The sequence below is a fragment of the Narcine bancroftii genome, chromosome 1 (genome assembly GCF_036971445.1).
Source record: "Narcine bancroftii isolate sNarBan1 chromosome 1, sNarBan1.hap1, whole genome shotgun sequence".
NCBI lineage: Eukaryota > Metazoa > Chordata > Chondrichthyes > Torpediniformes > Narcinidae > Narcine > Narcine bancroftii.
Window position 1 is genome coordinate 490,460,052 of NC_091469.1, and position 25,577 is coordinate 490,485,628.

Consider the following 25,577-nt stretch of genomic DNA (forward strand, 5'->3'; position numbering starts at 1 on the left):
CTTGGAAGAATGAGAAGTGAGATTGGACTGTGAATCAAAGAACTTTTCTGAACTTACACACACATTACATACACGTGCGCTTAGAATTAGAAAGGGGTTAAGTTGGGTTAGTTAAGTCAATAGTGATAAGTTAAAGTGTGATTCTGTTTTAATTAAAAGCAACTTTTGTTGAAGTAACCATTTGTCTCGGTGAATATCTATTGCTGCTGGGTTCGGAACAGTACAAACTCCAACAGAGAGCGTGGGATTCGAAGCCCAGTCCTAATTGCTAATGTTGTAGTAGCGTTGTGCTAACTACCATGCTAACCGTGTCCCCATATACCTTAGCTCTCTTTTCCAGTTCACTAACGAACTGAATCACAGATAGACCAGACTGGGTAGGGTGGCAGGTTTACTTCTTTTGAACATTATTGATGAACCAAATAAGTTTATCCATGTTACTGTTATTGAGGGTAATCTTTGAAGAGAATGGTCATTTACTTAATGTTTTGAATCTAAATTTCCAACTAATGAAGCAGGATTTAAACCACGGGATTAACAGTCCGGAATTTGATGCTAGTCCCATAACCTAACCATACTGTACCTTTTTTGTGTGAAGTTTGGGATTTGAAAGGTGGCTCCAGATCATATTGTCTTGTGGTTTTTTTTCCTCAGTTTGAGTTGTGTGATTGCAAGATAGGACAAGGCACGGAACAAGGTCAGGAGCTCAGGCTCTGCACCACACCGCTGGTAAGAAGTCAAGCTCGGCTAAACCGTACCAAACTGCTGATGTATGATGGTGACGCAGGCTATGCGACCCATATTGTTGACCGTATGACCTCCCACTGCAATCGGATCCGTTCTATTTCCACTTTTCCTGCTATCCCTCTATCTCTGGCATTTGCTCTTCCTAAAAAGATTTCCTTTGATTTGTTTTGCCATTTCTGGAAACTGAAGGGCAATTCACAGTGAACAATGAGGGGCAATTCATAGTGGTCATGGAGGGGTAGTTAACAGTGGACACTGAGGTAATTCACAGTAGATACTAGGTAATACGCTGTGGATACTGAGGGGTAATATGCTGTGGACACTGGAGGGTTTTGCAGTGGATACAGGGGGTGATTTGTAGTGGACATGGGGGATGATTCACAATGGGCATTGGGGGATTCACAGTGGTCACTGAAGGATAATTCACAGTGGACACGAGTAATGTGCAGGGGACACGGGGGGATTTGCAGTGGAAAAGGGAGGATTTGCAGTGGGCGCAGGGGGATGTGCCGCGGACGCGGGGGTGATGTGCAGTGGGCGCTGAGGTTATTGTGGAATGGATACTGAGGGGGGATTCGCGGTAGGCGCGGGGGGGGGGGATGCATAGAGGAGAATTCACCTATCAGCACATTTTTAAAATATTTCTTTTAAAATTTTTGACCATACACGCAGTCCAAATACAAAGTTAAAGAGTCCGAGTTCAAAAATAATTCCAGCCTTTACTCCGTGGTGGATATAACCCAATCCCCCAAGAAAGAACACAGAGAAAAAGTGAAGAGGGAGAAAAAGAAAAGGATAGAAAAATAGAAAAGAAAGTAAAAGGAAAATAGACTGCTGAAGAGTGCTGTTTATAAGTTCAAATTCTACTTAATTTTTCTTTGGAGAGGATCAATGCAGGTCTCGAGGGCGAGGAAGGGCACAACTAAAGATTTACACTGGAGATTTGTAAATATGGACGCCAGACTTGTAAAAACTTGTCGTAAAACTTATTTCTTAAGTTTTTGATAATCTTCTCAAGGGGAATACACCTATGCATTTCCATGTTCCAACATGATGTGAATCAGACTTCCAAGTAACTCCGATACATTTTCTACCCACTGCCAACACAATTTTAACAAATTCCATTTGATGTTTGGATCGTTACAGTTTAGGTCTTATTCCTATAATATTTCCCAGTCAAAATAATTCTGGGTTTTGTGGAAATTGAATTCCTGTAACCTGCTCTAAGAAATGTCCTAAATCTACCCAAAAAGATCTCTCTTTAGAACATGACCAAGTTGAATGTAGAAGGATTCATACCTCTTCGCCACAGCTAAAAGAGCAGTCTGATAGGTCTGAATTTAATTTATTTAGTTACTGTGACGTGAGATATAACTGATGCAAAAAATTATCTCTATCTTACATTTATCGTGTTAGTCATACGATCCTGACATACTTCAGACCAGGTTTGCTCACCTATTTTTACATTTAAGTCTGATTCCCATCTCTGCCTGGACTTGTGAACCCCCTGTTTTGGAGATATATCGTTGAAGTAAATGTCTTTGCATTTCCCTTTCGGATCCAGCACTCCACATTACTATAGTTTGGTAAAAACATTGTAGGCCCCAGTTTGTCCCTTAGATATGCTCTTATTTGAAGTATCAAAAAATTGTATTATTAAGAATTCCATGCCACCACGTCTTTGGCAAGAAGCTAAAGCACTTAGGAAATTCACATGCTTGCAGTGAAATAGAACTTTACAGCTCAGTACAGGCCTTTTGGCCCACAAAGTTGTGCCAAACTATATAAACCTACTCAACAACCTAAACCTTCTCTCATACCCATAACCCTTCATCTTACTTTCAACCATATGCCCAAGAGACTTTTAATTGTCCCCATTGTACCATCCTCCACCACCACTCCTGGATGCGCATTGCAGGCACACAAAAAAAACTTACCTCCAACATCTTCCCAAAACTTTCCTCCTCTCACCTTGTACCCATGTCTTCTGGGGTTTGCCAGTCTCACCCTGGGGGAAAAAAAAGGTGCTGGCTGTCCACCTTATTTATGCCTCACATAATCTTGTAGACCTCTATTAGGTCATCTCTCATTCTTTGCTCCAAAAAGAAAAGTCCTAGCTCTGTTAACCTTGCCTCATAAGGCACAAGATTCAAGATTGATTGTCATGTAATAAAAACAGTGTCAAATTGACTTATGTCTGCTGTAAGGCAGACAGATTCACCATCAGCAGAAATTGTTGAAGGATCCCCCTACAGTCAGAGAAAGAGAAGCAAAAAAAGAGTTCAACCCATTCTCCAGTCCAGGGCTACATCCTGTTAAAACATGAAAGTCTGCAATCACCGTGATTGAATTAAAAACACAAGGCTTGAGAAACTCAGCAGGTCAGACAATATACTTCATATATAGCAAAGATTAAGATACATAGCCAACGCTTCAAGCTTGAGACCTTCATCAAGGTTAGGGATATGGGGAAAAGGTAGGTGGGTGAAGAGCCTATCATCAGATCAGCCATGATCTCATTGAATGGCAGAGCAGGCTCGACGGGCCGGATGGCCCACTCCTGCTCCTGTTCTTATATTCTTATATATGGCTGGGAGAAGGGCAGGAGCGGCAGCTCAATGTGCCAGAATACAGAGGCACATACTTGATAGAGATCCATGAGAGAGAGGAGAGAGAAGATGACCTTTTTGACAAGGGAAACCATAGCAACAGCACTTAGAGACAATATTCTGGGGCCCAGCGAATAAGGCTATATGGGCAGAACTTAGAAACAAGAGGGAAGGATCACTTTGATGCGATTGTATTATATAGCTCCCCATTCCCCAATAGTCTATAGGAATTGGAGGAACAGATGTGTAAGGAGATTGGAGAAAGCTATTACAATAACAGAGAAGTTTTGCTGGCTGATTTTAACTTACCCAATGTTGACTAGTGCAGTGGTTCTCAACCTTTTTCTTTCCACTCACATCCCATCTTAAGTAATCCCTCTGCCATAGGTGCTCTGGGATTAGTAAGGAATTACTTAAGGTGGGATGTGAGTGGATAAAGAAGGTTGAGAACCACTGCTCTAGACCCAATTGTTACTGAAATATTTTGCTTGAGAAAAATTGTCACTGGCCCATTTCCTTTAGAGTTATGAAACCGTGGAAATGAGTCAATTAGGTTCGATTAAAACTGGTTTTCAAACTTTTCCTTTCCACTAATCACAGAGCACCTATGGCATAGGGATTACTTAAGTTGGTATGTGAGTGAAAAGAAAAAGTTTGAAAACCACTGCTGTAGTGGAAAGGGCTTGGATGGGGTGGAATTTGTTATATATGTCCAAGGAAGCTTCCTCATTTAATATTTTAAGGAAATATTCCAGAGTGAATGCAACCCTGGGCATCCTTGTGAGAAACAGATTTCGCTCGAGACAAAAATTGAGAACAAAGAACATGTATTGTACAACAGTGCAAAGTTGGGTGCTTCCCCTTACCCTGGGAATACACACACATACTGGGGCTCACCCAACTTTTATACAGTTCATTTCAGTGCAGAGGTACCCTCCACCCCCTAACATTCTTCTGCTTCCTGGATTGATTTGGCATTTGGTAATTCTGTCTCCCCTAAGACCATGGGGTATCCTGTCTGGGTCCCATCATGACATTGTCCTTATTCATGAATCTGCCTTTGCCCTTATTCACACATCTCAACCCCCAGGACTTACTAATTCTATATCAGAACTTGCTAATTCTTTCTATCACTAAGACCCTTATTCTATTGTACTTGCGAACCCTTCCTCACACTCTTATCGGAATTCATCCCTACTCAGCACTTACTTGACTACCTCTAGTCCAGTCTAGTATTCCTTATTTCATTCATACTAGCTTTACTTCCTATATTCTGTTATCTCTCACATCCTCTTAGTGAACCAGATAGGGCAAGAGACTGAAGTGTAAGTGGGGGAGCACTTTGGGACAAGTGACTTTTAACAGGGTGGGATGGTTGGTGCAGTTGTTAGTGCAGCAACCCAGATTCAAACCTGGCACTGTCTGTAAGGAGTTTGTACGTTCTCCCTGTTCATGCGTAGGTTTCCTCTGGGTGCTTTGGCTTCCTGCCACCCTTAAAAACGCACCAGGGTTTGTAGGTCAATGGGTGGCATGGGCTCGAGGGCTGGAAGGGCCTACAACTGTGCTGTGTGTCTAAATTAAATTTAAAAATAGTTATGGAGGAAGAACTAGTCCACAAGTTAAAGTCCTAAATTGGGGCAAGGTGAACCTTGGAGGCATTAGGCAGGAACTTGGAGAAGTTGATTGGGAGAGGATGTTTACAGGTAGAGGAGGAAAGTAGGAGGTTTTTAAAAGTGAAATAGCAAGAGTTCAGACACAGTATGGAACATGTTCTACCCATGCACCTGTGCCGAACATGATGTGTAAATCAATCTAAAACTCTGCTGTTCGCGTGTGATAGATAACCCTCCAATCCTCCCATGGTCATGTGTCTATCTTTTTTTCTACCAAATGCAGACCCCGTTGGTCTTGTCTGCAGCTTTCCCAAGATTTTCCACTCCTGCCTTACTTTTGGGAACAGCTTCAGGCTTGATGCCAGGACAGCTGAGCTCCACGGGGGACACTGGAGGGAAGACAGCGTTGCATGACTTGGGAAAGCCCACCGCAGTCACAGAGGTTCAGAACCATCCACCACTTGCGAATGGGGTTCAGTGGCTTCCATTTGCACACTGCAGCCCAGAATGGATGGAATTGGCAAGTCAGGGTAATGATTCAACCGATCCTGATGCACCTTTGCCTGTGACATTGGCACAGCCTTCCCTCATGCCTATTTCAGTGATTGGTGTTAACCCCATCACCAGTGGATCTATAGTTGGGGTGCATCTTCATTCTCAGACACAGGGACGTGGTCCGTTTCCTCCAGAGCTCTTGGCCGTTTGGAATGAACGCCTGAATGAGCCCACTGCATCAGGGGATGGTGAATCATCCAGGAGGCAACTGGCCAACTCAGACGAAAGGCTCAGTTCCAGAGAAGCTGGTCAGCTGCTCTCAGAAGGCTTGGAGACACGAGCATCTCCCTCTGGGCAGGGTGGTGGTGCCGGAGCGAACCATCACTTCACCTCACTGTCCATGTCCCGCTGCCACCGGGACGGGAGCAAGCATGAGGGAGAAGCCTCCTTACCTGCAGATGCAAGCACTCTGCAGGAGGGAATCTGTACCAGCCCCTTATCCTGTCCAAACATTGTACAAGATGCACAGGATGAAACTCAGGGGAAGATCCAGGGCACCACCATGAACATTGCAAACAGCGGTGGGGAACCGGTGATGGGAACGGAACGGGCATTTGCCACAAAGAAGGCACTGCCTAATGATACTGGTGCAGTAGATGCCGCACTGCCAGATGATACTAAGGTGAGCAAGGCCACAGAAGCTGCAGGTCCCCGACTGGATTTAGATACCACTGGGCAGTTTAACCTTTGTCAGGGAGAGGACACTTTGACTGAGTTCACAGTGCAAGACACACAAGATTTGGAAAACTCTGGGTCTTCTATCAGGGAGGCTTGTAGAGACTCAGTTTCATCTAACTGTCAAATGAGGGAGAATGAACTTCATGTCCAAAATGAAGACTGCCACCTTCAACTAAGTAGGGGAGGAGATTTGGTAATGGGCTCCATCTCATTCTACAAAGCTGCCCAGGGACAGGACTGTCCTACCTGGTCAATTGTTGAGAATACCAGTGCAACTGTCACCCTAGCCCCCCTCGGAAAGAGGCAACATGATGCCATGGGAAATTCTCCAGAGAACACTCATGCCCAACATTACTCTGCATCCAACAAATCACCTCGTACCCAAACTCCAGAATGTTCAGGGAACCTCAGCAAAAAGCTGCAAGTTATTTATCAGGGCAGAGACGTTCCAGGGCAAGACTTGCCCCTCAAAGGTAGACTTGCAACCACATACATTGGAAACAAAGAGAGTGAAAGGTTTCCTGGGGACCCTCAGAGGTTACTTGCAGATCCTGCCTGGGCGGAGGAGGAGCTTCCTCTGAGTACAGTTGCTGTAAACCCTATAACCGTGGATGCAGAGTTCACGGCTTTGAATGGGGAATCTATAGGTGCTAGCTTGGATGGTGACCATCTCGATGAAGCTCAGGCAACTGCAGGTGGAGATTATATTCGACCTGCTGGGAGGTCAGTCTGTGAGAATGGAGAGCAGCAGTTGCCAGATCATTCCCATAGCTGCACTATAGTGGGCGATAAACAGGAAACCATAAGCATTCTGGCTTTGTGGACACAGGCTCATAATTCTTTTCCTGAAGCTGTTTCAAGCTTGCTCACAAAACAGATGGGAAAAGATGGGAATTTGATTCACTCAGAAACAACAGAAGGTTTGGGGTTCCTGGTGGAGTCACAAGTTTCACACAAACAGAAGGTTCTCTCTGTGGGGTGTTCTCAGGATAGAAAACCAATGGAAGATGGGAAGTCCTCTGTGCAATTGCCACCAACTGTTTCTGATACACTTTGGGCCAAATTTTCTACATTGGACAATTCTGTGCCAAAGGCTGACTCTTCTACCTGTGTGGCGGAGGCCAAACCTGAGCCAAAGGTGGCAGTTGAAATGACCGGGCACAACAACAGCTTTCCAGTGAACACCTTTTCAATGTCTGGCTCTTCAAACACAGGTGCAAAGAACGGAAATGATCAATGGGTGATGCCCAACATGAAGCTGTGCTCTTCTCCTGTGGGATCTGGTCTTGTAGATCGAGAAGGAGCACAGGAGCACATTAGTACAGCTGGACAACCCATGGAGGGACACTGTGTATGTGTGACTAACCAAAGGGGGCTAGAAACAGGTCTGTCAGGGATGGAGATGGGTGTGTCAGAGATGGAGATGGGTGTGTCAGGGATGGAGACGGGTGTGTCAGAGATGGAGATGGGTCTGTCAGGGATGGAGACGGGTGTGTCAGAGATGGAGATGGGTCTGTCAGGGATGGAGACGGGTGTGTCAGGAGAACTGTCGATGGGTGTGTCAGGGGAGCTGCAGATGGATGTGTCAGAGATGGTGACGGATGTGTCAGGGATGGAGACAGGTGTGTCAATAATGGAGTCGAGTGTGTCCAGAGAGTTGGAGATGGGTGTGTCAGGGGACCCGCAGATGGGTGTGTCAGAGTTGGGGATGGGTGTGTCAGGGGATCCAGAGACAGGTGTGTCAGAAATGGTGATAGATGTGTCAGGGATGAAGACAGGTGTGTCAGGAGAGCTGGAGACCGGTGCGTCGGGAGAGCTGGAGACCGGTGCGTCGGGAGAGCTGGAGACCGGTGCGTCGGGAGAGCTGGAGACCGGTACGTCAGGAGAGCTGGAGACCGGTGCATCAGGGGAGCTGCAGACAGGTGTGTCAGGGGACCCGCAGATGGGTGTGTCAGAGTTGGAAATGGGTGTATCAGGGGAGCCAGAGACGGGTGTGTCAGGGGAGCCAGTGACTGGTTTGTCAGAGATGGTGACGGATGTGACAGGCATGGAGACAGGTGTGTCAATAATGGAGTCGAGTGTGTCCAGAGAGCTGGAGATGAGTGTATCAGGGATGGACACAGGTGCGTCAGGAGAGCTGGAGATGGGTGTGTCATGGGTGCCGGACTTGTGTGAGCAAAGTGATGGCCTGAGATGTGATAGTGGACTGCCACCTTTGGAACAGATAATGTGCCAGACGTCTATGATTCCAATACTTGGGCGCATGGAAAAAGTCTGTGACATTGGGATAGGTGTGGAACAATGCGGCCCTCATGTGGCAGAAGGAGACTCTGATATCAAGGATGCTTCTGCCATGCTCTATCTTTCTCCAAAAGCTGATGCGGAGGAACTTGGAGATCCTGCCAAAATGGACAAGAATGTGGAAGTTGATCTAGTGCCGGAATGCGTAAGTGGGAAGATGGATGTTATCAATCTTCACCCAAAAGGAGTGGCAAGGAATGTTCCTTCACCAGAGGTGGAAGTCACTACCTCGTCAACCATTTTGGAGCGTGACGTTATCAATGAACCCAAGTTACTGGCGACGTCTGTAGCTGTGAGCGCAGATATGGAGTTGCAACATGAAGTCTCTCCCTATAGAAGAGTGGATGCACACTCTGAGTTGGAGCAGACGGAGTCTTTGGCCATGCCTCCCTGGCTAAGTGAGTGTGTTGAGCCTAAACCTCATCGAGGTGAGGATGGAGGAGTGTGGCCAGGAAGCTCTGCCTTGACGGTCACCTTCCACTCTTCGGGCATGCAAGTCGGCGAGGCAGTTGACCTGTTAATGCCAGCTGGAGATCCAGTTGCAGCTCTTGTAAAACTGGATGCAGCTGCAGCCCCTGTTAGTGTAGCTGGAGTTCCACCCTCGTGTGTGTCCCTTCCCACCAGTGCTACTGCCAGCTCACCCACACAGACTGAAAGACCAAGCCAGGCCTGGACGGAAAGGGCAGGGGAGCAAAGGCACAGAGAGCATTTAGCCTTGAAACGGCTTACATGCAGTGTTCCAAGCAGTGTTACTGTTGGCCTGGGAGATGATAGCAGTCTACGGTTCCTGATGGGACCACCTGGATCAGAGAACGTGGTCTGCCTGGGAGAGGATTCAGGACTATCCCTCACAGAGGAGCCCCCAATGGGACAGAATGCGGAAGGCCATTCCCCCGCAATGCCTGAAGACGGAGAAGGTGTGAGTACATTTGAGAGTGAGCGAGCTGAAGAGAGTTACCTGGTCTGTCAGAACCTAACAACCAGAACAGTGCCTGGAACTACAGTGTTGGGAGGGCACAGAGAGGATTTCACTGTCACAGGTAAAACGGATCTCAGCAGTAATTCCTGCGTGATGGAGACCAGTAAATGTGAAGCTACAGAGGGAGGAAACCAAGAACTATGTTTGGTCCAGTGGATGCATCCTGCTGCCTTGGGTATGTCAGAGACTGAAAGATTCAGTTTACCTTCAGCACTTCTTAATAATGGGTGTGGTCAGGTGAAAGAGGCAAAGATTGCAGGAAGCCCACTGACGCCACTGGGGAACGTCCCAACAGGCTGGTTGACTGCGGCTGCCACCCCAATGTCATTGGGTCTCCCTGTCCCTGAGGGGGGGACAGAAACCACTGCTCCAAAGGGTCCTGTCTCTGAGGGGGGAACAGACAGCACAGGGTCACTGGGTCCCCTTGTCCCTGTGGAGGGAACAGACACCTCAATGTCACTGGGTCTCTCAATCCCTGAAGGGGGAGCAGACATCACTATTCCACAGGGTCCTGTCCCTGAGGAAGAAACAGAGATTCCAATGTTACTGGATCTCACTGTCACTGAGGGGGGAGCAGAAAACACTGGCCCACTGGGTCCTGTCCCTGAGAGAGGAACCAATATCACTGCCCCACAGGGTCCCATTGTCCCAGAGGGGGGAACAGACATCATTGCCCCTGGGCTTAGAACCGACCTCACTGCCCCACAGGGTCAATCTGTCTCAGAGGGGGAAACAAACATCACTGCCCCACAGGGTCCCTTTGACCCTGAGGGGGAAACAGTCATCACTGCCCCACAGGGCCACACTGTCCCTGGGGGAGAAACAGACATCACTGCCTCATGGGGCCACAGTGTCCCTGAGGGGGGAACAGACTTCACTGCCCCACAGGTTCAATCTGTCCCTGAAGGGGAAACAGTTATCACTGCCCCACAGGGCCAATCTGTCTCTGAGGGGGAAACAGACATCACAGCTCCACAGGGCCAGACTGTCCCTGCGGGGGAAACAGACATCATTGCCCCTGGGCATAGAACCGTCATCACTGCACAATGGGGTCTCTCTATCCCTGAGGGGGGACCAGACATAACTGCCCCACAGGGCCACACTGTCCCTGAGGGGGGAACAGACTTCATTGCCCCACAGGGTCACTCTGTCCCTGAGGGGGAAACAGACATCACTGCCTCATGGGGCCACAGTGTCCCTGAGGGGGGAACAGACTTCACTGCCCCTCAGGGTCAATCTGTCTCTGATGGAGAAACAGTTATCACTGCCTCACAAGACCAATCTGTCTCTGAGGGGGAAATGGACATCACTGGCCCACAGGATCACTCTGTCTCTGAGGGGGAAACAGACATCACTGCCCCAGGGCTTCAAACAGACATCACTGCCCCACAGGGTCAATCTGTCCCTGAGGGAGGAACAGACATCACTGCCCCACAGGGTCAATCTGTCCCTGAGGGAGGAACAGACATCACTGCCCCACAGGGTCACTCTGTCCCTGAGGGGGAAACTGACCTCCCTGCCCCACAGGGTTACACTGTCCCTGAGGGGGAAACTGACCTCCCTGCCTCACAGGGTTACACTGTCCCTGAGGGGGAAACTGACCTCCCTGCCCCACAGGGTTACACTGTCCCTGAGGGGGAAACTGACCTCCCTGCCTCACAGGGTTACACTGTCCCTGAGGGGGAAACTGACCTCCCTGCCCCACAGGGTTACACTGTCCCTGAGGGGGAAACTGACCTCCCTGCCCCACAGGGTTACACTGTCCCTGAGGGGGAAACTGACCTCCCTGCCTCACAGGGTTACACTGTCCCTGAGGGGGAAACTGACCTCCCTGCCCCACAGGGTTACACTGTCCCTGAGGGGGAAACTGACCTCCCTGCCCCACAGGGTTACACTGTCCCTGAGGGGGAAACTGAACTCCCTGCCCCACAGGGTTACACTGTCCCTGAGGGGGAAACTGACCTCCCTGCCTCACAGGGTTACACTGTCCCTGAGGGGGCCGCCCTATTGCAGGGTCCTGTTGACATAAGGGAGAAAGGTTTTGGGAAGGAAGTTCTGGTGGCTGCATGTAATGGAGGTGGAAGTGGTTTCCAGCAGAACCAGGGTTTGCTGGGTGCTGCAGTCCTTGCTGTACCGACCATGGCTGAGCAGAAGGTAACGGTGGATGCCTCTTGCCCTAATACCGAGCGGAATGATGACATAGCTCCCGATGAGTGGCTCCTATCTTCAGAAAAGCAGTTGCTTACGGACGCCACACTGATGGGAGAGTTGTGTGGGGAAGAGGGGGATCAGCCAGCTTTGACTAAGGACAGTGCCTGTCTGATAGCAGGATACAGGAAGCAAATGAAGCAAAGGCCAACGAGTGCTGAAGAGGCCAACCGAGGTGCAGTGAACAAATCGCCAGTATCTCAGAGCTCTCAGTTCCCATCAGGTTGCATTAAAGTGCTGACTTCTGCAGAGCTGGTGGGAGACCAACCACCCAATTGGAAGAGGGCTGAGCTCCAAGAGGAGGCAGACCAAACCACATCCTGGGGTGCAGAGAAGGATGAAGGGAGGCGTGGAGAGTCAGTACCAGTATTGAGTGATGCTGCAGTCAGACACCTGGAATATCACAGCTTGTTGCAAGGTGGAGACCAATTGGAAGCACTTTCTGCAAGTGGTCCCGGACAAGTGGATGCCTCTCCTAGGAAGGAGCGGGCAGAAGGCCAACAAAGTGGAAGTGGTCGTGGCTCCAAGCAAAGATCCGTGGGGAGCAATGAGCTGTCAGCCCGAGTTCACCCCAGTGACCTCAGTGTTGCTGGGTGTGTGTTGGAAACAGAATTAAGTTGCTCGTGTCCTGGGGATCCAAATACCCAAGAGGAGAGAGTGGATCATTCTTCTTTTGCCATCACTGTGCAGGAAGCTGGAGATGCAAGAAGCATCTGCAAGACATGTGGTGCTGGAGAGAAGCCCAGAGGTTCAGAAGATCAGGAACCTGTGGGCGAAAGGCATGAGACATCAAAAGAGTCTCCAGCTCCGGAATGGAATTCCCGACCATCGCCTGTACAGGCCCTGCAAATGCCAAGGGTTTGGACAGCTGGTATACAGGAAGAGCCACCTAGGGCATCACCTGTCTCTGACAATCAACAGCTACACACCAAGGCCTGCAGCAAGGCAGTGCTACCATTGGCTCTGATAAAGCCTCATGCCTTAGAAGATGAGAGATTGGATGGGCAGAAGGGCTTGGACGAAAGAACTAATTTAGTGAGTAACACTATATTTTCTGTAGGCCTGAGATCACCTTATGAGATGGGGCAGGAAGTGGACAAGGACTCCACTGAGAGAGATGACTCGGCCAACTTTTCAGAAGCCTGGAGCATGGGATGGATCCTGGGCAACCAGGTTCCAGATAACTCAAAGAATGAAGCCACCAGGTTGGAGCAGGGGGACGGTTTGAGTATGAGGGCTGATGGTTTCGGACCCAGTACTGAATCCAATTTGCCAGTATCATACAACCAGACTGTTACAGAAATGGCCATCTCTAGTATTACCAACCCAGCCACTGGGGCTGGTGTCAATCTTTGCCAGACCTTAGCAGCTGTGGGAGCCAATGGGCAAAACCTTGCAACCAAGGAGCTCCTTCTAGACCCATGCCCTCAAACACGATGTTCTAAAGTGACGTCAGTTCCAGTGGGAGAATCAGCTGAAGACCTGCAATTGGAGGATTGGCGGCCAGAGGAAAACTGCAACTCATGTCTACCTGGTCTCCCAAGGGACTCTGACCTCCTAGAGCGACCAAGATTCTCCAAACAAGCTGAAGTAGACCCTCAATGTATTGCTGAAGAGTTCAATGCGAGGGAATTAAGTGGCAGTAAGGAATTTGGGATCAAGTCGGAACTAGACAGAGGAGCCACAAAGGGGACGCTAGGTAAGAATGAAGTGTGTGCGACAAGTCATAGTCCCACCTATATCTTGAAAGAGAGCATTGGGACTATTGAGACACCAATTCATTGCTCTCACCTTTCCAATAACCCGAGAGGTACAGACAAAAACTTGCAACAACAATCGATAGTAGAAATTCAAAATGAAGATCTTTTGGAAAAGTGCAGATCTCCTAATGCAGTTGGGCAGCCCAGGACTGAACGTGTGGAAGTTTGTGCGTTTGAACAGGACAGCCAGCAGGGCAAGGTCATTCAACCCAGTGAAGGAAAAGAATCTTCACTCCCTGAGGTACCCCTCGCTGAGGTCTCTTGGGGCAAGCCCATGGCTGTATCTGTAGACAGTGATGTAGAATTGGAAAGAGTAGAAGTGTCTCACCAAGATCTGAGCAGAAACAAGGTTGAAAATTATAATAAAGTCAATCTGGGTCTTGGAGCTGACTCCACAAATATCCAATTGAGCTTGGAGTGTCTGAACGCACAGCCTTCAGAATCGGAATCAGAGGAGGAGAACGGGGCAGGCAGCTGGAGATCAGACGCCCTTAGCCATTCTGGTATCCGAACTTTAAAGAGACCTCGTTTAAGTGAAGTAGCAGATTCGAATTTCAGGACCACAAAACCCAGTAAAAGATCACGCACATGTCGGCAGACTAGGGCAGTGGGGCTGCGAGCAGCAGAGGGGATAAAATTGAGCCTGCAGTCCTTCTCCAAACAATTGAGGCAAGTGCAAGCCAACTACATTGGCAGGTTGGTTCAACAATTTTTTACTGAGTATACACAGCCTTGGAAGCGCTGGGTTCCTAAGCTTGTAGTGGTTAACAGAAAAGATGAGGTGGAAATAATAGTTAAAAAGTTCTTCGAAGCTCTCAGCATCCAGTCCAAAGCTAAGGCAGTTGATAAGTCACAGCAGAGAGTGAAGCCCATTGCTAGTCAGCAATCCATGGGTTTGATCTCAGAACTTGGCCAGGAGTCAAGGGAAGGCGATGAGTCCTCCCATCAGAAACAGGATGCGCAACTTGAAAGTCCTGGTTTGATTGGTCAGGGGCTTGCCCGTACCCATGGGCCTGGTGGTGCCAGCTTCTCAAAGACAGCAGGCCCATCCAGTGAGACAAGTTGGCGAGATCTAGTTGATAGTGATTCAGAAACATGCCCTCTGCAAGAGGGCAGTGGTGTTGCCAAAGAATCAGACACCATGCAAGAAAGGAGCTGGCACACCAAGTCAGAAATTCTCAGCAGCTCTACCCACCTTGATCAAATCTCATCTGCCATCGCCCCAGGAGACGTCCAGGAACCTGCAGTTGAGGATTTTGGTCTCTCCTTTTGGCTTACTCACGATGAAAAGGTTTCTGCAGAAAAAGCTGAGGCTTTCTGTGCACGTGAGATGGGGCCCCTGCTCCTTCCTCAATGTCCTTCCATTGTTGAATCCTTGGAGCAGCCAGGGGATGACACATATGGTGAGAGCCAGAGATTGGGACAGAAAGACACCTCTTGTGATGGTGGAACTGAGGAGATGGCTTGTGGCGGAAGAGAACCTTTGTCATTGGAAATGCCTAATTCACCACTGAATCCATGTGGCTCTGCCCGAGTTGAATGTGTCGAAGGGGGCAGGACAGACGAGAGGAGCTCTTCCTCTCCAGCTCACCTGCTTGCTGACTTGGTCGTGGATGCTGATGTGGCAGGAGTGCTTCATGATGGCAGATCCAGCTCAGATTCATCTGCCCTGATTCTGGACATTCAACCTCCTGACCTTGCCGAGGCCAGTCGAATTCAGGAAGATCTGTGCCATCCTGGACACAATCAAGATCAGTGCTACAAAGTCATGAACGTACAACCGACAGCTCTTGGCTGCAGAAAGCTGCTTCAGTGCGATAGCATGGATGGTCTTAATGTGGCACAAATGGCTTGCACTGATAATAAAATTAAACCTGACAATACATCCTTCAATTCCAGGAGCAATAATAAGGTTGAAGTTATTAATGTCTTGGAACCATCAGTTCTCCATCACAAAATAGTAGGTCAAAACGATGGCAAGATTGGGCTCAAAATAGCAGAATCATCTGCTCTTCGTAGCGATGGCGACAATGGGGTTGAACCTGAGAATGAGGAACTCCTTGACCATAATAACCTAAGTTATAGCAGCACTGAGCTGGAATGTGCAAAGCATTTAGCTCTTACCTACGACGATCTGGATTATAAAGACAAAGGTATGAACAGCGTTAATATAGCAGAACCATCAGCTCTGGCCCACGATACTCCAACCAGTCTCACGGGTCGAGAATCAGCATCTCCTCTCGGGCAGAGTACAGAGCTGCAGAGATCCCCCAGTCGTCTGCTGGATGCTGAGACTGCACTGCAGGTGGCCCACAGCGACCGCGTGGAGCTGGGGCAGAATCTTGGGGGAAGACGGTTCTTGGAACTGCCAGGGCCTCCGCGACCAGACCAGCGTAGAGACTTTGGTGGAAAGGCAGGAATGGTGGGCTGCAGATCGAGCGGACGCAGTGCAAGGGAGCATCAATCCGGAATGGCAGAATCCTTCCATTTACCTGCCAACCAATTATCTGGGCTGGAAGTCAAAAATCATGAAGGCCCGGGATCACAGAGTGCCATGGCAAAGAATCCAACCTGCAGCGAGAGGTGGAAAAGCGTGGGAAGCTTCAAATCGATGGAGAAACCTTACTTGGAGATGTCCAGAGCTGCTGGAGCCCACAGAAGCAGGTTCAATATTGACAGGCGAGCACATGGTGAAGTCTTTCCTGAGTCTCAAGTGGCCGCCGAAACAGCAGGAGAGAGCCTCCCAGCTAGTTCAGGTAAGGAACAGTCTTGGAATTATTGATTGGAGGGCGGTAGGTCTCAACATCTTGGGCTATGAGAATGTAGTGGACTCACTTCAGTCTCCCTGAAGAGCTGAGTGGAGGATGGAATCTGTTGGATAATGTTTTTCCATGTGAGCTTCAACACGCTGTCCGAAAGGGCATTGAAGGCAGATTCTGGACAGAGATACAGTGCAGCATGGGAGCAAGCTTTTCCAGCCCACTTCTTTGTGTTGAACCTGATCCCCAAATCAATTAAAAAATCTGATGCTTGTACCTAATAATTTCTTCTCCTTCATATTCACGTGTCTATCCAAAAGCCTCATGAATGCAACGATTGCATCTGCTTCCACCTCTTCTAGCAGCCTGTTCCAGGCTCTGTGGAAAATATTTGCCCACACAACTCCCTTAAACTCTTCCCCCTCACCTTAAACATGTCCTCTAGCATGTGATGCCTTTACCCTGGTAAGAAAGATTTGGACTGTCAACTCGATATGGGTTGGTACAACATTGAGGGCCGAAGGGCCTGTACTGTGCTGTAGTGTTCTATAATTTTTCTCATGATTTTATACACCTCTATCAGGTCTCCCTCAGCCTCCTACGCTTCAGGGAAAACAACTTATTTGTTCAACCTCCCCCATTCCCTCTCAACCAGACAACACCTCTTCTGTACCTTTTCTAAATCTTCCACATCCTCCCTGTAATTGGGCGACCAGAATTATACACAATATTCCCAGTGTGGGCTAACGACATTTTATACATTGCAACATGATCTCATTACTTTTATACTCAGTGTCCGACACAGTGAGGCCAAGCATATGCCTTCTTTACCACCCTATGCAGCTCCTTTCAATGAGCTGTGGTCCTGGACACCCAGATCATCAGAGATGTCCTCCTCCTTCAAACAACGTGGCTTTCCCTCTACCACCATCAACTCGGCCCTTACCTCTTCCGTTCCCACATGCAACAAGGACAGGATTCCCATTGTCCTCACCTACCACCCCACCAGCCTCGGCTTCCAAACTTTCCATTACCTACTACGTAATCCCACCACTAGACACGTATTCCCCTCTCCTTCCCTCTCCATCTTCCACTGTGACTCCCTTGTCCACCCCACCAATCGTCCCCTTGGGACCTACCCCTGGGACCACAGGAGATGCTCTACTTGCGCCCACACCTCCCTCCTCATCACCTTTTGGGGTCCTAAACAGTCCTTCCAAGCGAAGCAATATTTTACTTGTGAATCTGCAGGAGTCATCTACTGCATCCGGTGCTTCTGTTGTGGTCTCCTCTTCACCAGAGAGAGTAGGCGCAGACTGTGAGATCACTTCATTGAACACCTTGGCACTGTCTGCTTCAATAATGTGGATTTTCCAGTGGCCACCCATTTCAATTCCCCATCCCATTCCCTTACTGACATGTCTGTCTGTGGTCTCATATACTGCCAGACTGAAACCACCTGCGAATTAGAAGAATACCACCTCATTTTCCATCTGAGCACCCTGCAACTGAATGGGATTAACATCGACCAGTACAACTTGATGGAACAGCATTCTCCGGTCCACGGTGCAGAACACACATACAGACAAATGATGCAGATACTCGAGTACATATGTACATATATTAAAATAATAAATAGTAGAGGCATGGAGAGTTGATTCGGCAGTCATTCAGTACTGTCTGTGGGAAGAAGTTGTTCCTCATCCCTGATAATCCTGTATCTCTTTTCCGACAGGAGTAAGTGGAAGATGTAGCGTGCGGGATGGTAGGGGTCCTCCCTGATTTTGTGAGCCCTCTTTAAACAACGATCCCAGTAAATCCCATTGATTGGGGGTGGGAAGGGAAGAAGGGAGGCCCCACTGATCCTCTCTGATTCTTTTATGGTCCTGTGGACTGTAGCTAGAGTTCTTCATCCTAGGTAATGTCATGTGAATTTGCTCTACAGCCTCTCCTGGGTAGTCCTATCCTTGCTGGTCAGTGGTGACTACAACTGCACACCATAGACTAGCTGGGGCCTAAGCAATGTTTTTTTGTGTGTGAAGATGGACCAGGAAGCCCCACATTCTTGTATTCAGTTTCTTGAGTAATGAAGGCTTTATCCAGGATCCTCAGTGCTCCCTCGGCCCCACCACATCTTGTGCAAATCCTCAAAAATTGCATCATTTCTGATTTCGGGGTGGGGGGGGCAAACAAGAAACTTGCTGGATCTCTGGAGCCACATGTAAAATGGTGGAGGAACTCAGTGGATAAGGCAGAACCTGTGGAAGGCAATAGACAGTCGAGGAATTCAGTCCAAGAAGTTGATGGACTGTTGCCTTCCATGGACGTTGCCTCCAGTGTTTTGTGTGTTGCTCCAGTTTTAACTTATCAGCATTATTTTTGCTCAGCCCATTTTACCAATTGATGAATACCATTCTGTACTCTGAGACTATTTGTCTTACTTTCAACAAACATCCGCGATGTCCTTCTCCTTCATACAGCATGGCTTCCCCTCCACTACCATCAACTCAGCCCTTACTTCTCTATCCACCTTTTCCTGTGCATCTGCCCTGGCTCCCTCCACCCCTAGACACATTAACAAGATTTCCCTTGTCCTCACCCACTGCTCCACCAGCCTCTGCATCCAACATACCCTCCTCCGTAATTTCAGACACCAGTCCTTCCCAGTGAAGCAACACTTCTGAATCTGCAGGGGTCATCTCTTCTGCATCTGGTCCTTCTGTGTGGCCTCCTCTACATCGGAGAGACTGGACGCAGACCGGGAGATTACCTCATTGAACACCTTCATTCTATCCTCTTCAATAGCAGGAATTTTCCAGTGGCCACCCATTTCAATTCCTCTCCCCATTACCATGCCAACATGTCTGTTCATGGTCTCATGCACTTGCAAAACAGAGGAACACTTTATATTCCGTCTGGGCATCCTCCAACCAGTTGACATTAAAATTGATTTCTCTACGTTTCCGTTCCCCCACCCACACCCCGTCTCTCCCTTTCCCAATCCCTATGTATTCTTTTCTCTAATTCTGCCTCTGTCTCTCTCTCTTTCCCTATCCCTCTTCCCACGACCAGCTCTGTATTCACAGAGCTACTTCCTCCCCCAATCAATTCTCAGCTTTTCTCTTCTGCCCTCTTATTGATGTACCGCTATGACCTCTTGGCTGTTGGCCTGTGCTCCTCCACCTGCCCTTTCTTTCCTTCCTCCCTCCGCATTTTTATTCAGACACCTACCTGTTCTCTGCTCGTACCTTGATGAAGAGCTTAAGCCTGAACATCAGTTATGTAATATCTCTGCCTCCTATGGATGTGGGGGGTGGTGGGGGGGGGGGGGGGGCGGTCTGCTGAGCTTCTCCAGCACTTTTATGTATTAACTATAATCACAGAGTCTGCAGCCTTTCTTGTTTCAATCATATCTACTGTCATATCCAATGTATAATGGACAGTAATGGTACCAGAACTATCTCTTGCTGTCTCGAAGCTGACCTCACCACCTTTGACTCCTTACTCAGTCCTAATGGAGCTTGGCGTAAGCTCAGAAAACAGCATCTCATTCTCTGAATAGACATCCTGTTGTAAATGTAGAACTCCATTCAGTACTCCTGTTAAGGTCTGATCAAGGTTTTATAATTTTCCTACTTCTGTATTTAATACCCCAACGAATGTAGGCTAGTATCCAGTATCACGTTCCATCCCTGTGTTGCCGCCTTCAAAGATTATGTACGAGTACTCAAAGACTCCTCTGTTCCTCAATACTCCCTAAGACTATATAATTAAATATCGGGACTTGGGGAGATTATGAAATTGGAGATTGGATAAAGTGGGTCTGTTTTCGCTGGAGCAAAAGAAGCTGAGAGGTAACATGAGATATTGAAAGTTATTCGAGGATAGCTGTTTCTAAAACTAGGATGAAGTAGAGAGAAAGGACATTTGAAGATTTAAGGTGAGAGAGGAGATTTAAGAGGAATCTGTGGGGTGCATTTTTCACACAGCAGTTGCTATCTGGAATGAGTTGCCAGAGGAGATGGAGGCAGGAACAGTAATAACATTTACGAGGCATCTGGACATTTAGAGTCAGGCAGCATGGAATAGACCCTTTGGCCCTTCTTGTCCATTCTGACGCATTTAGCATTCTGGGTAAGTCCTGTTGGCCTTGATTTGAACAATACCCGTTTCAGCCCTTTCTGTGCGCGTATTGGTCCAAGTGCACAATAAACTAGTGTTCTACCACTTCTATAGCCTCCTGTGGCGGCTTGTTCCAGATACAGATCATCATCTGAGTGAAAATGTTTCCTCGCACATCCCTCTTCAATCTCTCCCCTCACCCTCTGGCTCTAGTGGGAAGAGATTGTGAGCATTCATTTTATCCATGCCCTTCATAATTTTATAAACCTCCATAAAATCAGCCTACTTCGCCCTAAAGACCCAGCCTATCCAATCTTTCCCTACAATTCAAGCCCTCCAGACCCAGCAACATCCTGGTGGATCTCATAGGTACCCTTCCAACTTATTAATATCCTTCCTACAGCAGCACGGTTGGTGTAATGGTTAGTGCAACGCCTTTAAAGCGCCAGCAATCAGGACCGGGGTTCGAATCCTGGACTGTCTGTAAGGAGTTTGTACGTTCTCCTCGTGTCTGCGGGGGTTTTTTCCCTGGGGGCTCTAGTTTCTTCCCACTGTTGGTGTAGGTTAATTGGGTGGCATGGACTCATGGGCTGAAATAGCCTGTATGTTTTTTTATTTTTAAAAAGTTAAAATTTAAATTTATAGCTGGGTGACCAGAACTGCAAAGTGTGGTCTCACCAACGCAGTACGCCTTGATAAAATGAAGTCCAAATTTTAGTACTCAATAACCCACCTAACAAAAGCTTGCATGCCAAACACCTTCTTCACCTCCCTTTCCACCAGAGTTGCCAGTTTCATGGGACTATGCACCTGTATCCCGAGCTCTGACTGTTCTACAACTCTCTTTAGGCCCTTCCACTGACTGTGCAAGTCCTACTGTGGTTTGACTTATCAAAGTGCAGCATCTCACACTTGTCAGAGTTAAATTCTATTGGCCACTCCTTGGTCCACCTTCCCAACTGATCTAGATCCTGTTGTAAATGTAGATTTCGGCCCTCAGGGTCTACTATATTGGCGTTTTCTGCACATTTTCTAGTTGTATTCACTACATTGACATCAAAATCATTAATATCGATGAAAGCAGCAGTGGACCCAGCACTGACCCATGCGGCACACCACTGTTAACACACCTCCAATCAGAAAAGCAACCTTCCACAACTACCCTTTGATTCCTTCCACAAATCCAGTTATGAATCCAATTAGCTCTCATCTGATTCAGACTAACTTGCATGCGGGACCTTGACAAAGTCTATATACAGTTAAAAACCTTTGGTATCTGGCTTGTATGGGGATTGGTAGATGCTGGATAATACCAATACATATGCAGGACAAGTATTCATATGTACAGAAAAATAAACAAATTATTGTTTCATGAAAATGAGTTTCGTGTGAGCAGTTCCCTTGGTCGTTCTCACTGCCCGCGGGAAGAAGCTGTTCCTCAGCCTGGCGGGGCTGGCTCTGATCCTCCTGGATCTCTTCCCCACCGAGAGCAGCTGAAAGATGCTGTGTGCGGGGTTCACGATACCGTTTCTTAATGTACATCCTAGCCTCATTAGTATGGCATGGCAGTTAGCGCAAAGCTGTTAGAGCGTCAATAATGGGGACCGAGGATGGAATCCCACACTCTCTATAAGGAGTTTGTATGTTCTCCCCCATGTCTGTCTGATTTTTCTTTCCCGGGGTGGGTGGGGAGGGGTTGTAGGTCAATTGGGTGTAATTGAGTAGCACTGAATCATGGGCTGAAATGGCCTGTTCCCATGCTGTATAGATAGATTTACTTCAAATATATATCACTTCACATTTGTCTGGATCAAGCTACACCTACCATTTCCCAGCCCATTTCACCAACACATCAGAATCACTTTGCAGCCTAAGACCTCTCTCCATGCTGTCAACAGCTCCACTCCATTGATTATGCCTCGTACATCCATGTCCAAAAAATGTGGCAAAAGGTCCAGGCACCAGCACCAATACTTGTGGACCCCCACAAGACACAGGCATCCAATTGGAAAAACTACCATCACCTTCTTGTCTCCTCTTGCAAAGCCAGGTTTTGGATCCAGTTTGCCATCTTGTCCTGTACCTCAGTGTGGGACTTTTATCAGAGGGCCTTGCAAAATTCCATGTAAATCTAATTTGTTACACTGCTCTAAATGATACACTATTACCTCTTCAAAGTATTTATTTAAACTGGTCGGATAGACTCTGCCCTTGGCAAAACCATATCGACTGTAAAAACACAACACTGGAGAAACTCAGCAGGTCAAACAGTGTCCTTTATGTAGCAAAGGTAAAGATATATAACTGATGGGTTTTGGTCTGGGCCCTTCATCAGGGTATGAAAAAATGTTGGCAGACGTCCGAACAAGAGTGGGGGGAGGTCTGGTCTCAAAGGCAGGAGGTGATAGGTGGAGAAGGGAGGGGGGGACAGCAGTGATCAAAGGGAGGAGGGATGGCTGGGTGAGGAGAGAGGGGAAGGTCTCTGACTAATCACTCATCATCTCCCTCAACTTTTCCGTGATCTACCAAACAGCAGATAAGTCTGAAAGATATAGGAGCCATTCAGCCCATCGAGTCTGCCCTGCCATTCCATCATGAGCTGATCCATTTTTCCACAGCCCCACTCCTCTGCCTTCTCCCCATAACCTTTGATACCCTCACTATTCAGACACCTAAATACATCAACAACCTGGCCTCCATAGCCACCCTTAGTAGCAAATTCCAGAGGTTCACCACTCTCTGGCTAAGAAATTCCTCTGCCTCTCTGTTTTAAATGGACACTTTTCAATATCCTGAAGTTGTGTCCTCTTGTGCTTGACTCCCCTACCATGGGAAACAACTTTGCCTCATCTACTCTATCCAGGCCTTAAAAATACTTATTGTGAGGACCCTCCTCATTCTTCTGAACTCCAAGAGCCGTCAAAGGTTCCTTATATGCTGATCCCTTCATTCCAGGAATCAGGGTTCTCCGGTCCTCAGTGCAAAACGTGCAGACACACAACCAGACAAAGCACATTTTGGGGTGGGATGTTGGCGAGGTAGTTAGCGCAATGCCTTTACGACATCAGTGATCAGAATCAGGGTTAAAATCCCATACTCTCTGTAAAGAGTTTGTATGTTCTCCTGTGCCTGCATGGGTTTTCACCAGGGTCTTTCGTTTCCTCCCACCGTTCGAAACGTAGCGGAGGTGTAGGTTAATTGGATTATGAACTGTGCAATGAAAGCAATTGGCTCTGAGCCAGGCTGTTTAATTTTAAAACACTAATTTTATTTTTTATTCTTAAACTATCCTGAACACTCAATCCATTCCCAACTATGCGCAGGTGTCTAGTATGTGTGTGATATAGACCCAAACCATTACAGTCCAGGCCAAAATCTAGAAAGTTCAGTGTTGAAGCATAGGCCTTTGTAATTTGATGCCTGTTATGTCTCTGTGTTACTTGGGAGGCTTCTTTAATAACTAGAGATGCAAGATGCAAATAACCAAAGAGAGTTTACTTACTGATGCCTTCCACCATCTCAGGAAACTGTTCACACACACACACACACACACACACACACACATATATATATATAGGCCCCACAGTGATGCACTACAATTACACTACAAATACTACTGTGAGAAAGGTGTATTCTTACACGTTTACAAAGTAGTTGACATTATCATGACTTATATTAACAACGCCCAGAATTAATGATGAACTGATGGGAAAACTGGAGTTGTGGCTGCTACAGACCTCATGAATTCTTGCGTTTGCCTTCAAAGAAATGTCCATCCACATGTGCTGTGGTCATAACGCTCCTGGTCCTTTTGTAGGCAAGACTCGAACGGGGCGGCCTGCACGAAGCTTCCAAGACCCTGGGACCGGTGTCTCCAAGTGACCTTCACTGCTAATCACACTTATAATGAAGCCGTCTCTCCAACCCCTGTTGGTCACCATCAAAATGAACCCCTTTGCTTCCCAAAAAGACCCTCCTGGCACAGGTCAATGCACCGAAAAGGCCCAGTCATTCACAGAGTACGCTTCCCTCTGAGTTCTACCAAAATGGCTGTCCACAAGAGCTGCTTTCAAAGACCTGTTTCCTCTCCAGTGTCAGGATGGTTCTCCCTTGCAAAATCACAATGTCTTTGCAAAAGTATTGTATTCAGGAACTGACTGTGACAAACCTTCCCTCAGTTTCTCCAATGTCTTGAATTATCACTGGACTGTGACTTGTGAGAAATGTCAAATGTTAACTGTAACCATTCAGTCCCTCCTGTCTATATTATCCCTATTTTACTAAAATGGGAGCTGGTAATGGTATAAATTGGGCAGCACGGCCTGTGACCTCCGACCAAATACTCTACAGCAACCGTACCACACTGTGATGCAACTGGCCAGGACGCTCTCTATAGAGATCCTATAGATGGTAGTTGGTAGCCTTGTCCGCCTCAGTCTTCTCAGGAAGTGTAGTCGCTGTTTCAGCTTCCTGACGAGTGAGGAGACGTTGTGTGCCCACGATAGGTCACTAGTTTAGTGAATTCCAAGGAACTTGGTGCTCTCCACTCTCTCCACCTCCTCCCATTCCTTGCCTTCTCTACAACTTAAGATTCATTTGTTTTCCAGCTTTTCTAAAAGATGGAGCAGAAACATTATTTCTCCACAGATACTGCCCAACCTGATCATTTTCACATTCAGTTTTTATTTCAAGAAAGATGGGAGTCGGACTTGGGTGCGGTGATTTCAGAAAGAAGCTGGTCAGATTGGTGTAAGGACACCATGACTTCAATTATAAATGCCAGACATGGACTGGTTCAGTATAATTTTTTTACACCAATTATATCTGTATAAAAGTTACACAGATCAAAAGTCGAAATTTCAGAGATGTGTTTCAGATGTGGGTCTGAGACAGGAACTTTTCTCAATGCCACGTGGTCGTGCGTGAAAGTGAGGCCATTTTGGCAAGAAATCGCAGAAAAATTACCCAGGATAACAGGAGTGGCCTTCACGGGCGACCTGGAGCTTTATCTACCAGGTAATTTTAAGGAAATAACAAATTGACCAAATATCAAATCTCATTTATAAAAATAGCACTGGCGGTAGCAAAAATAAATGTATCACGATCACGTGGAAGTCCGACTCCCTTCTCATAGCACGATGGACTGTGGAAATGAACAGCTGTAAACCTATGGGGAAACAAAAATCACATATAACGTAAAGAAATATGAGACTTTTATAAAGGTCTGGCAGCCACACCTGGACCAC

At 47.5% G+C, this 25,577-nt stretch overlaps 1 protein-coding gene across 3 annotated transcripts in view; it reads left to right on the forward strand.

The window, feature by feature from the left end:
- The window catches only part of LOC138751994 (uncharacterized), a 150,868-nt gene that overhangs the window by 25,495 nt on the left and 99,796 nt on the right, over positions 1 to 25,577 (forward strand). For all 3 annotated transcript variants that reach the window (XM_069915122.1, XM_069915123.1, XM_069915124.1), the window contains exons 5-6: positions 655 to 729; positions 5,253 to 16,206. In XM_069915122.1, coding sequence (XP_069771223.1) covers positions 655 to 729; positions 5,253 to 16,206 — 11,029 coding nt within the window. The remainder of the gene's footprint in view (positions 1 to 654; positions 730 to 5,252; positions 16,207 to 25,577) is intronic.